General features: G+C 39.1%; 1 protein-coding gene across 2 annotated transcripts in view; it reads right to left on the bottom strand.

Moving 5' to 3' along the window:
- LOC112052049 (neurogenic locus Notch protein) overlaps positions 1-15,670 on the bottom strand; it is a 186,571-nt gene that overhangs the window by 10,246 nt on the left and 160,655 nt on the right. For both annotated transcript variants that reach the window (XM_052881333.1, XM_052881334.1), the window contains exons 10-22: positions 15,205-15,326; positions 14,449-14,616; positions 13,759-13,897; positions 12,544-12,696; positions 11,942-12,048; positions 11,245-11,358; positions 10,686-10,842; positions 9,934-10,166; positions 9,204-9,349; positions 3,862-4,010; positions 3,163-3,312; positions 2,447-2,586; positions 65-2,334 (exon numbers count right to left, since the gene is read on the bottom strand). In XM_052881333.1, coding sequence (XP_052737293.1) covers positions 65-2,334; positions 2,447-2,586; positions 3,163-3,312; positions 3,862-4,010; positions 9,204-9,349; positions 9,934-10,166; positions 10,686-10,842; positions 11,245-11,358; positions 11,942-12,048; positions 12,544-12,696; positions 13,759-13,897; positions 14,449-14,616; positions 15,205-15,326 — 4,048 coding nt within the window. The remainder of the gene's footprint in view (positions 1-64; positions 2,335-2,446; positions 2,587-3,162; positions 3,313-3,861; positions 4,011-9,203; positions 9,350-9,933; positions 10,167-10,685; positions 10,843-11,244; positions 11,359-11,941; positions 12,049-12,543; positions 12,697-13,758; positions 13,898-14,448; positions 14,617-15,204; positions 15,327-15,670) is intronic.

Below are 15,670 nucleotides of genomic sequence, written 5' to 3'. Positions count from 1 at the left end.
GGCATGAAAATTAACAGATGTGTACAAAAATGTAGATTTATTGGAATAATTGAACAATACTCACGATAGCAGGCGGCGTCATCATCGGTGGAACTCTGATGTCTGCAGCGTCTAAGTGTTGCTGTGTCCAGACCCTAGGCTCGTGACTAGCTTCTTCATAATCCGTAATAGCTGTGTGATCAGAGGCATAACCCCCTGGGGCACCATTCGCGTCACCTGGACCTCGAGGTCGTTTAGCCCTCGGAGGAGCGGAACCATCTTCATCATCATCAGACCAGTGAGGAGGACCCATATGACCACCATTCATATCAACGTCTATACAACCAATAGATCCCTTATTCAAGTTCCGCATTTCCTGGCCATCAGGACCTCTACGTCGGGAACGTCGTCTAGTTGACGAATTATTCCGAATAAATCCTTCTGGGAACCATGTGATACCGGCAGCGCGTTTCCTCTGTGCTGTGACTAGAACTCCAATAAGGAGACCAGCGAGCAGCACGAGGATAACACCGATGAATACGTATTTGGAGTTTGTTGGGATATCGCCATCTTCGGGAGTAGTGACCCCCTTTACTTGGAATATTGGAAAATCTGGTGACAAGGAATGCTTCGACGCTGTAGCTGCTAAGAAATCTGCTGCTTCACGTGCCGAGAAGAAACATTCAGACCCAGACATCATTGTACACTTTCTGTTGTCGATTTCTAGGTAAACTTGCACTCCCGATTGACCTCTTTCTGTATACACGATGTGGTGTTTCTTCCCGAATTCAGTGTCTTGGAGACCGACATCGGTAGAACCTTTCCATGGGAACACCATGTCGTTGCCCAAGTGGTCTTTCTTTATTAGTACTGTTGTCCGTAGTTGATGGCCCAAGTCTCGCAAGAATGCAATTGAATTTTCCTTGAACGTTCGCATATCCATCAGCAATATAACTGACATTACACCTTCAGCTAGATCGGGTGGTTCGTTTTCACAGTCCAGGCCGTCCCAGTTACACTCAGCATTGTTGCATCCATAGTCGCAATGGCCGTTAGCATAGTGCTTTTGACAGTACGCGTCATACACTGGGTTACATTTTTGCAAGGACTTCTCACAGTCTCTGCCGTCGAAGAGACAAGCTTGAGTGTTGCAAACTTCGTTACATTCCCCGTTCATGAACACTTCCCAGCATTTTATCGGAGCCGTGCAGTTCGCCCATGGGTTAATACCGAGTGAACAATCGTTTCCGTCAAATTCACATGCGAACGTGTTACATTCCTCATCGCAATGATGGTCGCCTTGTTTCTCCTTGCAGCCCAATTTTACGCATTGTTCTCTTTGGAATGCCAAGTCTAATTCTTGCAAAGTCAGAACTGGATTTTTGCCGTACACACCAGATACCGGACTTCCGTAGCCTCCTCTAGAATGAGGGTCGTGTATATCACAGTTCTTACCGGTCCACTGTCTGGGACAGTAACACAAATAGTCCCCTGGCTTGTCTATGCACCGGGCTTCGGGATGCTTACAAGGATTCGAAAGGCATTCGTTCATAGAATCTATTTCGCAGTTGACACCGGACAAACCTGACGGGCAGTTGCAGACGTAGTCTCCGTTTTCCATTGTCCGGCAATAGCCTCCATTTTGGCAAGGATTCGAGTCACACGCGTATCCTGAATATTCACAATTCTTGCCATAAAATCCATCGCCACACAGACATTCGTGTCCACCTTGGATAGCAGTGCAAATGCCGCCATTTTGGCACGGAGAGTTTGCACAGAAATTGACCTTAGCATCGCAATGCCTGCCCATAAACCCAGGTTTACAATTACAGTGATAATCGTTGACTAGTTGCACGCAATCTTGCGTTCCAGGATTTGAGCACGGATTGGATAAACACTCGTTAATATCGCCTTCACAACGCGGACCTACAAAACCAGCAGGACATTTGCATTCAAAACCGCCAACTTTATCGATACAAGAGCCATTATTGTGGCAAGCGTCTTGTTTGCAATCGTTGACGTTGATTTCGCAAATTTTTCCAAGAGTTCCAAACGGACAAGAGCAGGAGAAGTTATTGATCAGATCGTGGCAGGTTCCTCCGTTCTGACAAGGGTTGGGAAGGCAGTCGTTGACGTTCAACTCGCAGTTCTGTCCTTGGAAACCTTTGGTGCATTGGCACTGATAGGTACCAACTAGATCTTTGCAAACCGCTCCGTTTTGGCACGGGGCGGAGTCGCACTCGTTGATTTCCTTCTGGCAATAAGAGCCCGTGTATCCATCGAGGCAGTGGCAGCGATGGGAGTTGCCGATATCCTCGCAAGATCCGTTGTTGCACAGTTGCTTTAGTTTCACTCCTGGTGACAAACGAAGTTTTGATTTAAAATAAATAAATGGATGTTTTCCAAATATATCTTCATTTAAAAACCAATATTAATACTTCAGTAAAAAGTATGGAAAACATCATACCTTTCCGAATGCTCGCATCTTTACAGGAGACCATTTCAACATCGCAGAGTTTGCCGGACCAGCCGGGCGCACAAGTGCAGGTGTACTGCGGGCCTTTTTGTGAACACGTCGCGCCGTTCTCGCATGGATTGTTTTCGCACCTGAGAAGAAAAAGTTGCACTTTTAAAATCATATACAGTAAAGATAGAAGATTTTATAGTAATATAGTAGGTATTGTGTTTAGCTTTCCTTTGAGATTTCATTTACGATTTTAAATTTTACAGTCACCATTCCAATAGCTCAAAGCCCTATCGCTTTACTCAATAACTTGACCGCCATTTCCAATTTAGATTTTTATAAAAGTGATAACTTTGATTTATCTACGAAATCTCCTAATTTAATATGTTTAGGTGATCGAATGAGGATTCGATCACCTAAACATATTAAATATCTACCTATCGTTCCTTGTCACCAAGAGTAACTCTGAGCATATTATTGATTTATGAGAGTCCATAGTTATCGATCATGCAGAATCTGACAGAATATCCTCATATATTTTTGGAAACTTTTTCTTCATCCCAAAAGTACCTTAAGGACTTTTTTTGGATGAGGAAAAAGCACTGACCTTGCATGACCATCATGATACATACTGACCTTGCATGACCATCTATCAGATACCGTACATCAGAGGTTTTAACTTCTGGCGTGCAGTTCTACGACTGGACAGTTTTACTCACCAGTCCACGAAGTCCTCGCAGTGCTTGCCGGTGTACCCGTAGGGGCAGTGGCAGGTGTAGTGCGTGACGTGGTCGTGGCACGTGGCGCCGTTGTCGCAGGGGGAACTGTCGCACATGTTTATGCGGAACTGGCAGTTCGAGCCCGTGTAGCTGTGGACAATGGAGATACATAAATGAAGTGTTGATAAGGTACACATGATTTATTCCTGTGCCTTTACTCGGGGTTCAATTCAGATTTATATTTAAAATATTCGGGATTCTTTTTTATTAAAATACAGATCTCAAATAAGAAATATCAAAACGAATCTCTAAAACCTTTGATTGGATATTAAAATAAATAAGAGTGAAAATCTTCTCGAGCGATCTCGTTTGTTAAGATTTTGCATGCCCAAAGATACCTGATTCTTTTTTGAGACGTTTGTCATGTTTTAAGAAAGGTAAATAGGCAACTTTCTAGAAAAGCACATGCCATATTACAAATGATATATTGTTGTGAAACGTAAGCTTATAGAGACAACAATTATAAAATAAATAGCTTGCAACAAATAAAGCTTAACCAAAAATTTACTATTTGTCTTTTATCTGTATTACATTTTGGACATTTTTTCTGTCCGCCAATGTCAATGGTAGAAAATAATTTTTCATACATGATCTCCCATAAGCGAAACCCTTTAGTTTCACACAATCAAATCAACTCACCCAGGAGGGCAGGAGCAGTTGTAGGAGTTGATGCCGTCGATGCAGGAGCCGCCGTTCATGCAGCTGGACTCGGTGCAGTCCTCGTCGTTGGTCTGACAGTTGATGCCCGAGAAGCCGAGCGGGCAGGTGCACGTATAGGATGCCACGTACTGGAAATAATGGAAATCATTGAAAATCTCCGACGAACAAAATATACAATACAATGACAATAAGATGATATGAATCAAACTACTAATCTTTTCAAAATATTAGTCGCACACTTAATTATATGGAAACTAACTAGGCTAATTACATTTTTGGAGTCGAGCCTTGATATCTGTTAGATATTGTCAAGAATGTATCGCAAAAATAATAATCAGACATAAAATGAGCATGGCCTGAAAAATCGAAAAGGCTCTTTTACAAGGTGGCTTTCAATACTTACTAATTCTTATCTAGCGCACACACAAATCGTTGGTTACACTTTTAAGCGTTCATATTGAGAAACTTTGCAATGTTAACCTGTAATGTTTATGTACCGAATGGCATAGTTAACGATGATGATGTCCTAAGGAGGACATTCGTATCCGTCAATGGCGTTGGATTTGGATTGGACTTGGATTCAACGTCTAGAGTGCAACCGGATGTGACTGGCAAAACCAAACTTGGTTTTAAAAGTACAAGTTTCACAATTACAACATTTTGAAACACAAAATACAAATAATCTGTATAATGAACTGCTTGCCTCTTCCACATCAGTCCCGGCGCCAATGCTTTGCATTGATCTGACTTGTGACAGCCCATGTGCAACCAAAACTTCAGCTATGCCACAATCTAGACATACTTTCTTTAATAGCCACAATAAAATTAAAAAATATATTAAAATTAAAAAAATAATCAAAAAGACTCAAAAACTAATTAAATTTCATAGCACAAATAAACAAAACCTGGCTTTAAGAAAAGAACGGTCACTATTAATAAAAAAAGTTAACACTTACTGTTCTTTACTTGAAAATTCCAGGGAAAAATATGAAAATGAAACACAAATTTTACAGTATGAATTAAATCAAATGGAAAATTCCTTGCAGGAAATAACTGCTAAATATGAGTTGTCTCAAAGTCAGATCCATGATCAGATCATAGCGGCTGAAGAGTTGTTAGCCTTAGGTACATACAATATGGCCCGTTTTGAATCATTAAGTAACAAATGCCAATGTTCAAATCAGGTACCTTCGGTTACCCAGGATTGTAGTGTTTTGTCTATTTCTGGATATATTGGCAAAAATGAGCAGTGTAATAATAATGTTATTCCAATTCCTTCAATCTCAGATAATAATTTAAGTTCACATAGTTTTAATTTGCCAGACAAGGCTCAAAAAAAGACTCTAATAATTTCTGATAAGTTAGGTAAGGATTTTGGCTCCATTATGAGCCATTATTTAAACCATTCAGTGACTAATAAATGTTTTCCGGGGGCTAGTTTTAGTTATTTAATAAATAGCATAAGTATAGAAAATGTAGTTGGTTACTCAAATGTAATTTTGATGTTAGGGAACAGTACAAATATTAAAAGGCATCAAATTATAAAATGTATTGAAAAGCTTTTGGTATTACATAATAGAACCAAATGTAAATTTACATTATGTGCATTTCCATACCTTAAGTCAATTGCTAAAGAAAATAAGCATATCCATAACTTGAATCTTATGTTATACAACTTGACATACCATCACAGCGATGCATTTTTTTATTTTGACATGAATAAGTTTATCTCATCTTATTCGTTGACTAAAGATAATTTATATCTGCCAAAAAAATGTAAGCAGCATGTTGCCTCTCTGTTGGCTTACAACTTAAACGAGTCAGTTACAAGTGTTGTAACTCAGTCTATTGACATTAATATGACATGTAATAATAGTAGTTATGTTTCTATTGACCAGAGTACGAATGATAGTACTGTCTCAATTGTTAATTGTAATTTAACCGATCCAGTTACAAGTATTGTAACGCAGTCTTTTGACATTTTTACAACCTGTACTAATAGTACAAATATTTCTATACCTGACCGCAGTACCAATCCTGGTACTGTTACAATTGAAAATTTTTTAAACTAGAAGATACGACAACGGAGATGCACTGTAACATTAACCTTGTACACCAAAACATACAGAGCATCAACGGCAAGGAGTTAGAAGTTGAACTATTTGTAGAAAAATTCAATATACACATATTATGTATTACGGAGCATTGGCTTACTAACTCACAGCTGTCAGTTCTTAATATTAATAATTATTCATTGTCAAGTGTGTTCTTCAGAAGGGCTGGTCATGGTGGCTCCTTAATTTTCTTACATAATAACTTAAAATGTAAGGATAGAAAAGATATAGTTCGTCTTTCTGTGGAATGCATTGTTGAACTTTCTTGTGTGGAGTTGGAACAAATTATTATAGTATGCGTGTACAGACCCCCTCCTGCTGACTTTGATCAATTTGAAGAGGTAATGGAAGATGTAATGAGGCGATTGTGCACATCTTCCAAACAAATACTGATTTGCGGCGATTTTAATGTTGATATTCTAACAGAAAACTCAAAATCTGTTAGATTTCTTAACTTATTTAAATGTTTTGATTTGATGCATGCTTTTAACGAACCTACTAGGATAACCGCAACTTCAGGTACCTGTCTGGATAATATATTTTATAATTGTGTGCTTGAGAGAAAGAAGATAATAAATAAATTAAGCTCTGATCATAGTGGTCAAATAATTACTATCTTAAATAATAAAACAAATAGCAATCAATGGGTAAAGTGTAGGCCAATAACTGAAAGTAAATTAAAGCGATTCAAAAACACAATTATTTCTAAAATTCCAAGTCTTGCATTTGAAAATAATCATCCAGACATGCTCTTTGGTACACTTTTCAACACAATAGACAGAGAGTTTAGTAAAATTTTTAACTTTAAACGCATTAATGCTAGCCAAAAATTAAAGTTTAGCGAATGGGCTACTGTAGGCATTTACAAAAGTAGAGACAAACTGTACGAGTTGTACGAGGAAAAACAATATACTCAAACGCGAACTTACTTAGATTATGTAAAAAGTTACTCAAAAATTTTCAAACGTGTTTGTATTCTTGCGAAATCGTTACACATCAAACAGAAAATAATTGAGTCTGAGAACAAGATACAAACCACCTGGAATATAATTAATAGAGAATCAGGAAAAATCAAACCGCGGGATATCAGTTTTGAATTAATTGTCAATGACAAAAAGGTAAACACTGATATCGAGGTTGTTAATGCCTTTGAAGATTTTTTCCAGAATGTTCCTATCTTGTTAACTGATTCACTAGATTCGTCTGCTACGGAAGCCCAGAGACTATTAAGAGGCAATGTTAAAGAGTGCAACGTTCTTTTTGAATTTCACCACATAACTGTATCAGACATTAAAAAATCTTTCAATTTGTTAAAATTAAAAAGAACCGGAGATCTGTGGGGCATGTCAGTGAAAGTAATATCTAACATAATTGATGTCATTGCTCCCCACTTAGCCATTATTTTTAATGAATGTGTGGACTTAGGTATTTTTCCGAACCTAATGAAGCATGGCAAATTGATACCACTTTTTAAATCAGGAGACAAATCAGATCTTAATAATTATAGACCGATTACAATATTGCCAACACTTAGCAAGGTCTTTGAAAAAATCATATTAAATCAACTTTTATGTCATTTTAATTTAAATAACTTGTTTCATCCTGAACAGTATGGTTTTACAAAAGGTCGCAATACAACTGATGCAGGGGCTAAACTTTTAAAACATATTTATGAAGCATGGGAAGGTTCTAAGAATGCTATTGGTGTGTTCTGTGATCTGTCCAAGGCGTTCGATTGTGTTGACCATAACACCCTTCTACTCAAGTTAAGCCACTATGGCATCAAAAGTGTTGCACTCGATCTCATTGCCTCTTATCTCAGTGATAGAACGCAGAAGGTATGCATAAATGATATAAAGTCGCACGGTTCCACTACCATAATGGGCGTCCCACAGGGTTCAATTCTGGGTCCTTTTCTATTTTTAGTGTACATAAACGATTTACCATACCATGTCAGCGGCATATGTGAGATTGTACTGTTTGCTGATGACACATCCTTAATTTTTAAGTCTGACAGAAATAAAGATAACTCTGACGACGTAAACCGTGCCATATCGCATGTGTCGCATTGGTTCACTGCAAATAATCTACTTTTGAATGCCAAGAAAACTAAATGTATTGAGTTTTCATTGCCAAATGTTAAAAAATTAGATAAGTCTATAATGATCGATGGTGAAACACTGGAAATGGAGAGTTCCACAGTTTTCCTGGGAGTGACCTTGGATTGTAAACTTCAGTGGGGTGCTCATATAGAAAAACTGTCTGGTAAACTTAGCTCAGCGGCATTTGCCGTGAGAAAAATAAGACAGTTTACTGATGTTGATACAGCTAGGCTTGTTTATTTTGCGTACTTTCACAGCGTAATGTCTTACGGTATTTTATTGTGGGGCAAGGCTGCCGATATACAATCTATATTTGTTCTTCAAAAAAGAGCAATTCGAGCAATATATCAATTAAAATCACGCGAGTCCCTTCGTCAAAAGTTTAAAGAAATAGGTATACTAACAGTAGCCTGTCAATATATATATAACAGTATAGTATATGTAAGACAAAATATTAATTTGTACAAACGAAAAGGAGATTTAAACCCACGTCTTACTAGACACGGGCATAAGTTAGTTATTTCTGCATATCGTCTCCAAAGAGTAAAAAAATCTTTTGTAGGTTTGGGTGTACTCTTCTATAATAAGATCCCCAAGACTGTGATGGACCTGCCAATGCATAGCTTTAAGCAATGTGTTAAAAAACATCTACTTAGTCGAGGGTACTACAACATTGATGAGTTCCTTAATGATAAAGATGCTTGGAGGTCGTTGGATCAGCTTCCACCTTCACACAGAAAGTAAAACTATAAAAAATGTAAACAGTAATTGTTATTAATAGTAAATTATAATACTGTATGACTTTTTCAAAAGAGCAACTGTTGAGTTTCTTGCCGGTATCTTCTCAGCAGAACCTGCCTTCCGAACCGGTGGTAGAATCTTTACAAATAGTCAACTGACGTGTCAAAAGTGCTTGTAAACTGAGCCTACTTGAAATAAATGATTTTTGATTTGATTTGAAGTAATCTGACTTTTAAACTGCACGGCTGGCAAAATAACTGACTACTACTATTGTAGTTATAGGTATATAAGTACGCTTTTTTCTGGTCTTTCGAAGGTGCCTTTTTGCTTCTAGATCTAGAGAGGTACGTATCGACAAAGTTACCTGGTTGCAAGTGGCGCCGTTCATGCACGGTCGGGACTGGCACTCGTCGATGTCAATCTCGCAGTGTTTGCCCGCGAAACCGTTGGCGCACACGCAGTTGTAGTCGCCTATACTGTCCAGACATGTGGCTCCGTTCTGACAGGGGACTGTAACAAAGACTTCGTTCAGGGAAAATATGTGTACGATTACATTGCAGTCAAATCATTATCATCATCATTAGCACGCTATGGTCATTTACAGGGTGAACGACTGGACGTAGGTATACTGTATAAACTTCCAACAATACAGTATTTAGCTGCCTATGTCTAGCGGCTCCTTGCATGCCGTTTAATGTAGTCAAAAGACAGGGGACCTATAGGGAAATACGATTACATGTAACCCAAATTAAGCATCATAACTATCAACTTACGGACATTCACAGCTGAACATATTAGGCTGTAAGGACTTCCAACAATGGTATTGAGTTGCCTGTATCTAACGGCTTCCTGCATGCCGTTGATGTAGTCAGGTCACCGAAAGGAGGAGAAAACTAAGATATTTGGTGCGAGCTTTATTACACCAACTTAAAACCCCATCCTCTATGAAGTATGTGCCCCGCCCATTGCCACTAAGCTTTACGATTTGTTGAGCAATGTCGATGACTTTGATTCTATGAGTAGTCGGTGTTTTTGGCGCAGATTCTTCCCTCGCACAGCTAGACTACTAGCTAGACTTTAGTAGTGACACTCACACGAGGCGCAGTCGTCGGTGTTGATGGCGCAGTCCTTGCCCTCGTAGCCGCGCGCGCAGAGGCACGCGTACGTGCCCTCGGTGTTGATGCACGTGGCCTCGTTGTGGCACGGCGCCGTCACCGCGCACTCGTCCACGTCGCGCTCGCACAGCGCGCCCGTCCAGCCCACCGGGCACTGGCACGTGAACTCTGCGTACGACGCCTCCGCAATGCACCGACCACCGTGCCGACACCTGTGAATACAGTATTATAGTGAAGTACAAGTGTGACAATAGTTATTATTTGCGATGCATGTAGAAGCGCAAACATTTTGGAGACGGTCAAGATGAAAAAAGTCGCGTATCTGTGGTACGACGTACTACGACACGACTACGGCACAACTATTTTGCTTTGCGAAAGATAGAGAGGAATTTAACTGTTTAAGAAGCTGACTGCCAGTCTTCACTAGTCAGAGAGGACGAAGAGTTATTATCTGTCTACCATAGACAGCAAAATTGTTGTCGTAGCGAGTGCGCCAATCAAGCTTTTAAGATTGAACCACAAAGGAAGCTAATGGTTCCAAAATAGAATCAATATCAAATCACCAGAGTATTATTAAGGTTCTCAAACAATATTTACACAAAAGCAAAAGCATCACGTAATACGGAAAGCCATTTGACATAAAAGAGGTATTTCATAGTTAGTAGCTTCGGTTAAGAACGGATTTTGCGACAGGTCTAGGGGCATCTGATTGTTAAGTATAGTTCTCTTACTGGTTGGGCAGGCAGGGGTCGAGCGTGTTCTCGCAGTTGCGGCCGGAGTGCGGCGGCGCGCACACGCAGCGGTACCCGTTGACGAGGTCGATGCACGAGCCGCCGTGCAGGCACGGGTTGCCGGCGCAGTCGTCGATGTTGGTCTCGCAGTTCACACCTTGCACACACCAGAATTATTAGGGATGTCACAGAAATGGTATAGCTATAGAATTACATAATACTTGCTAAAAAAGAAGACTTGTTTATGGTCTAAACACTATCATTTGTTGGAACTAAACATTTGGTTGGTAATTAAATTACAGGCACACTCTATCTATCTTCTCTATTCCTTCCTTCTATTCTGTTCTTGGTTGAGGACCACCATTTTCCATTAACTTCTGTGCTTTACTTATTTTGTCCACATATTATTTTTAAACAAAAAAATTGTGCAACAATCAAACACTTTCAAAACAAGGACTGAAGAAGAAAAGAAAAATCAACAAATGAGAGCCTTGTCACTTGTCAGACAGTACAATGCTTGAAAGAGAATGAGTTGAAAATGAAGGAGGGTTAAACTCACCCGTGAATCCCAGCACACAGTCGCACTTGTACGCGTTGAGCCGGTCGTGGCACGTGCCGCCATGCTGGCACGGGTTGGAACTGCACTCGTCTATGTCGCGCTCGCAGCGCTGGCCTACAACAGATAGCGTATCAGTAGGAAGGATCCTGCGGTTTGCAGCTTCCGCTGGTGAGCCAAATACAACACTGTAGGTAGTGTTACTGGAGATAAAACCATTTGGCATATTGCGTTGTTTTTATCGTTTTTAAACTACAAAATGGAATTTTTGAAGCAATTGTACCTAAATATATAAAAATAGTGTTGTTTCCTCAAACTTGAATGAAAGAGAAAAATTGCAACTAAAATTCAAAACACGATAAATTTTACTTTTGCTGATAACTTACGTCCGTTCTTGATGAAACAAGCTTATATTGATTTCTCGATTATTTCCAAAGATTGATGATATACATAGAACTAGGTAAAGAGTTGCGGGGACATGACACGTGAGTTTCTGTAATAGTCTGCTAGTATTGGAAGACTGCTACTGGACATACGAGTAAGCCCTATGAAGATTTTGTAGCATCGTAGATTTCAAACTTGAAAAATTCAAATAAGCCCATATTACAAGCACTTATGATACCTCATATTTGACTATGAGTGGAGACTCCTTCACGGGTTTTAAGGCAGTTTCTGCTAAGGGTACTATAACCAGTCATACCTCCGTATCCCGGGAGACAATGGCAGATGAACTGGTTGACGCCGTCTTCACAAGTGCCGCCATTGATGCATGGATTTGAGGCGCATTCGTTCACGTCGGAAAGGCATCTGAAAGTGAAATAATACAATCAATAACCAGATAATCTTTTTGATATTTTATGGTGATTTTCTTCAAAATCAACAATAAATAACCACGTTTATAGCTCGGGAACTGAAAGACAGGGAATTTGAAGGTCACAAAAATTGCAAAATAAAACATTTTTGCAATTTTTGTGATCTGCCAATTCCCTTTTTGCTACTAACACATTTCATCCTTATCTGATATACTAGTTGAGTATTTCTGAAGTTACGTTTATTGCTTGGACGACTCATACTTGGCAAGTTGACAGCATAAATGGATTCTCTTTTCACGCCTATAAAGTTTGAGTAAATCCAAAAATCTCCCTTTACACTTATAGAGTAAATCCAAAAATCTTCTCATCGGCTCATCAGCTACCAAGGATTATGGAATCCTTGCTCGGGATACAAACTCCGCACTAGCTACTAGTGTGTCTATGGTTTAAGCAGTCCCATAAATGCTTGTTACTGCAAACCCACGCATACCTCGCATCATAGTATCCCCTGGGGCACTCGCAGCGGAACCCGTTGATGCGGTCGATGCACTTGCCGCCGTTAGCGCACGGGTTGGACAGACATTCATTGATGTTGGTCTCGCAGTGCTGGCCAGTGAAGCCGGGGATGCACTCACACGTATACCTGCGGACATTTGCTACTGTTACACACACTATAGAAACACAAACACTCACACATATATAGAAAGAAAGAAAATATTGATACATTATGCCACACATCGCAATTATTTCAGAATACCCTGCGGAATATTATACCTAGAAAAAGGTCCCAGCTCAGCATATTGCTGTATGCTCCCCATAGGCAAAGAGCATACGGCGCTGATTTCCAAGTGCCACCACGATTAATATACATGACGTTTACTTTGCAATACGTCAAATTAAGGATATTTGACTCGTCGGTCTAATAGTACCATAACATGTGGCTTGTGGATGGTCTGTATTGTAAACACAAATTTACAAAATAATAAACTTTTTCAAATTATACATATTATGAAACTAACATGCTGTGTTGAGAAACAAATATTCTTTCGATTAATTAAAACAACGAATGTTATATGCCATGCAATAACAATATAACCATTAAAAGTTTAAGAAGTTCATTTTTCTGTGCTGACATATTGTAACGTTGCATACATTACAATATGGTTATTTTAGATTCATAAAACTTGAAAAGCATCACAAACATAAAAAAGTATACATGCTATAATTATAAAAACAACTTACTCAAAAAAATTGTTGCTGCATGTAAAAGAAAAACAAAGCATGTTAATTTTTAACAAAAATATTAATAAACGCAACAAGAAATGTTACAGCAGTTTGTCAGAGTTGTTCTACCTATTCCACGGTATTATAAATTCAGAAAAACTCACAAATACAAGCACCTGTACAAGTATAAAAAATGCGTACGCAAATTGTGCGTACATGCACGTATGTGTGCGTAATGTAGCGTTCATTTACTGTCAGCAAATGTCTCAGTACAGACTTCGACAGATTCAGATAAATAATTAGTGATATTAAAAATATACATAGAAGCCACAAAGGAAAGTTTGTGCCAAAGTTGATAATTTAAAATCAGCTGCAAATAATTTGCTAAGATCAATTATAATCCGAATGGTTAACGTTCAAAATTCCCTCAATCAAAACTCTGCTGGCTTTTAGATTCTTTACAATAGAAAGTTATACATACCTGTTGATCCCATCAATACACGTGGCTCCATTTCTGCACGGGTTGGAGTAGCATTCGTTGACATTGATCTCACAGTTCCTGCCCGACGTGCCCGGCTTGCATCTACACTGGTATCCGTCTATGAGATCCTCGCAATGTCCTGTGTAGACAACATAAAGTAAAGATATAATTAAATATATCTTATATCACATCTAAAGTCTTCAGTCATTTTATTGACTAATGGTTGTTATTTTTAAATTACAATAATGAGCATGTACAGAATGAGCGGAAAATGTGCTTTGAGACATTGTCGAGATATCTTGCAGTTAAACTGGGTAGATTCACATACACCTAAGTTTTTACTTGAGGGTCCGAGTAGCCTTAAATATGTAGCAAATATATACTCGGAATATGTCTGCATGAAGGAGTCTCGCAGAAGAACCAAAGTTATCGTCATAGCTCACCGAGACACAATACTGCGTAGTTCGAAGAGCACAATGGTGCAAAGACAAGACATCGAATCGCAAAGCTGCACATAAAAACAAAGATACCGATGGACATTTGCTTACATGAAACCCAGCACTGAATGCGCCGTGTTTGTGGACCCATTAGGATAAACGCCATTAAACGTCTTACAGGGAATCGTTGGAACTCAAAAAGGGTCAAGTCCAGCTATGGACGGCCATCCGTTGATGATGATGATGAGCTCACCTCCGAACTGGCAGGGGTTGGACTCGCACTCATTGATCTGCGTCTGGCACACGCGGCCGGTGTAGCCCGGGTGGCAATTGCATGTGAAGCTGTTGTCGCCGTCGATGCACTCGCCTCGGTGGCACGGCGCGGAGAGACAGTCGTTGATGTTGGTCTCGCAAGACATCCCTGGGGAAAGACATGAGGAAAATCTTAATACAGGTGTTTCATCTATTTTTTTTAAACTGTATTAAAAGAGTGAGACGAAGCACAACTTTAAACATATTTAAACACAAATTAGGCTTTTCTACTTTTGGAATTCTGATTGGCTTTGGATGTAGTCGTTAGATGTACAGACAATTTATGGCAGCAGACAGTTCTTTACCGGAATTAGTTTAGTTTATGCAAAAACCTTTAGTTTATGCAAACAGATGCGTTTGGTTTTTATCTTACCTCCAAAATCAAATATAATTTTCAGTATAGATTTACTATATACAACACTAAAACCTTTTAAATATAATATAATTTTGTATAAATTGTAGAAATAACGGTATTCTTAATCAGGAGTTAGTTTAATGAAAACTAAAAGCTTGATCGTATGCCTACATATTGACTCAAAAACTAAGCCAATTGTACCAGATCACTGTTTCGGGCAGCAGTGAACAAAGTTAAATTAGCCTTAATGATTACTAACCACCAATAGGAGATGGCACTAACAGAAAAAGAAGAAGAAGAAAGGAAAAATGATATATTACATAAAAAGGAAGAGCAACTCACCCGTGTATCCCGGAGGACATTCGCAGGTGTATCCAGCGATGGAGTCGTGGCAAGTACCTGCGTTGCGACACGGACTCGACGCGCAGTCGTCTATGTTAACTTGACAACGGGCACCGGTGAATCTGTGGATACGTTAATAACAATTATTCTCTCATGTACCACATTTTTGAGTGAACACAACCGATGAACTTATCCTAATTGTTTGCTCATATTGTGAACTCGTCTCATATAACACATCGTCTACAATTTAACTCTTGTCCATTACAGATATAATTCAGATGTGCAAGACACTCAAACTTTGGTTGCTTTGCATTTGGCTACATTTTTCTATACGCAGGTAGCTATTGCATTGCAACTATTGCATTTATCTTTTGTGGGGAGACAGTTACTGCATTTATTTTTAAATTAGCTGTATCCTGTATCCTTCGTCGTTAAATGGGCTATCTAACAGTGAAAGAATTTTTCA

The sequence above is a fragment of the Bicyclus anynana genome, chromosome 4 (genome assembly GCF_947172395.1).
Source record: "Bicyclus anynana chromosome 4, ilBicAnyn1.1, whole genome shotgun sequence".
Classification (NCBI taxonomy): Eukaryota; Metazoa; Arthropoda; class Insecta; order Lepidoptera; family Nymphalidae; genus Bicyclus; species Bicyclus anynana.
Note: the sequence above shows the minus strand (reverse complement) of the source record. Positions and strands in the feature narration are given on the sequence as shown.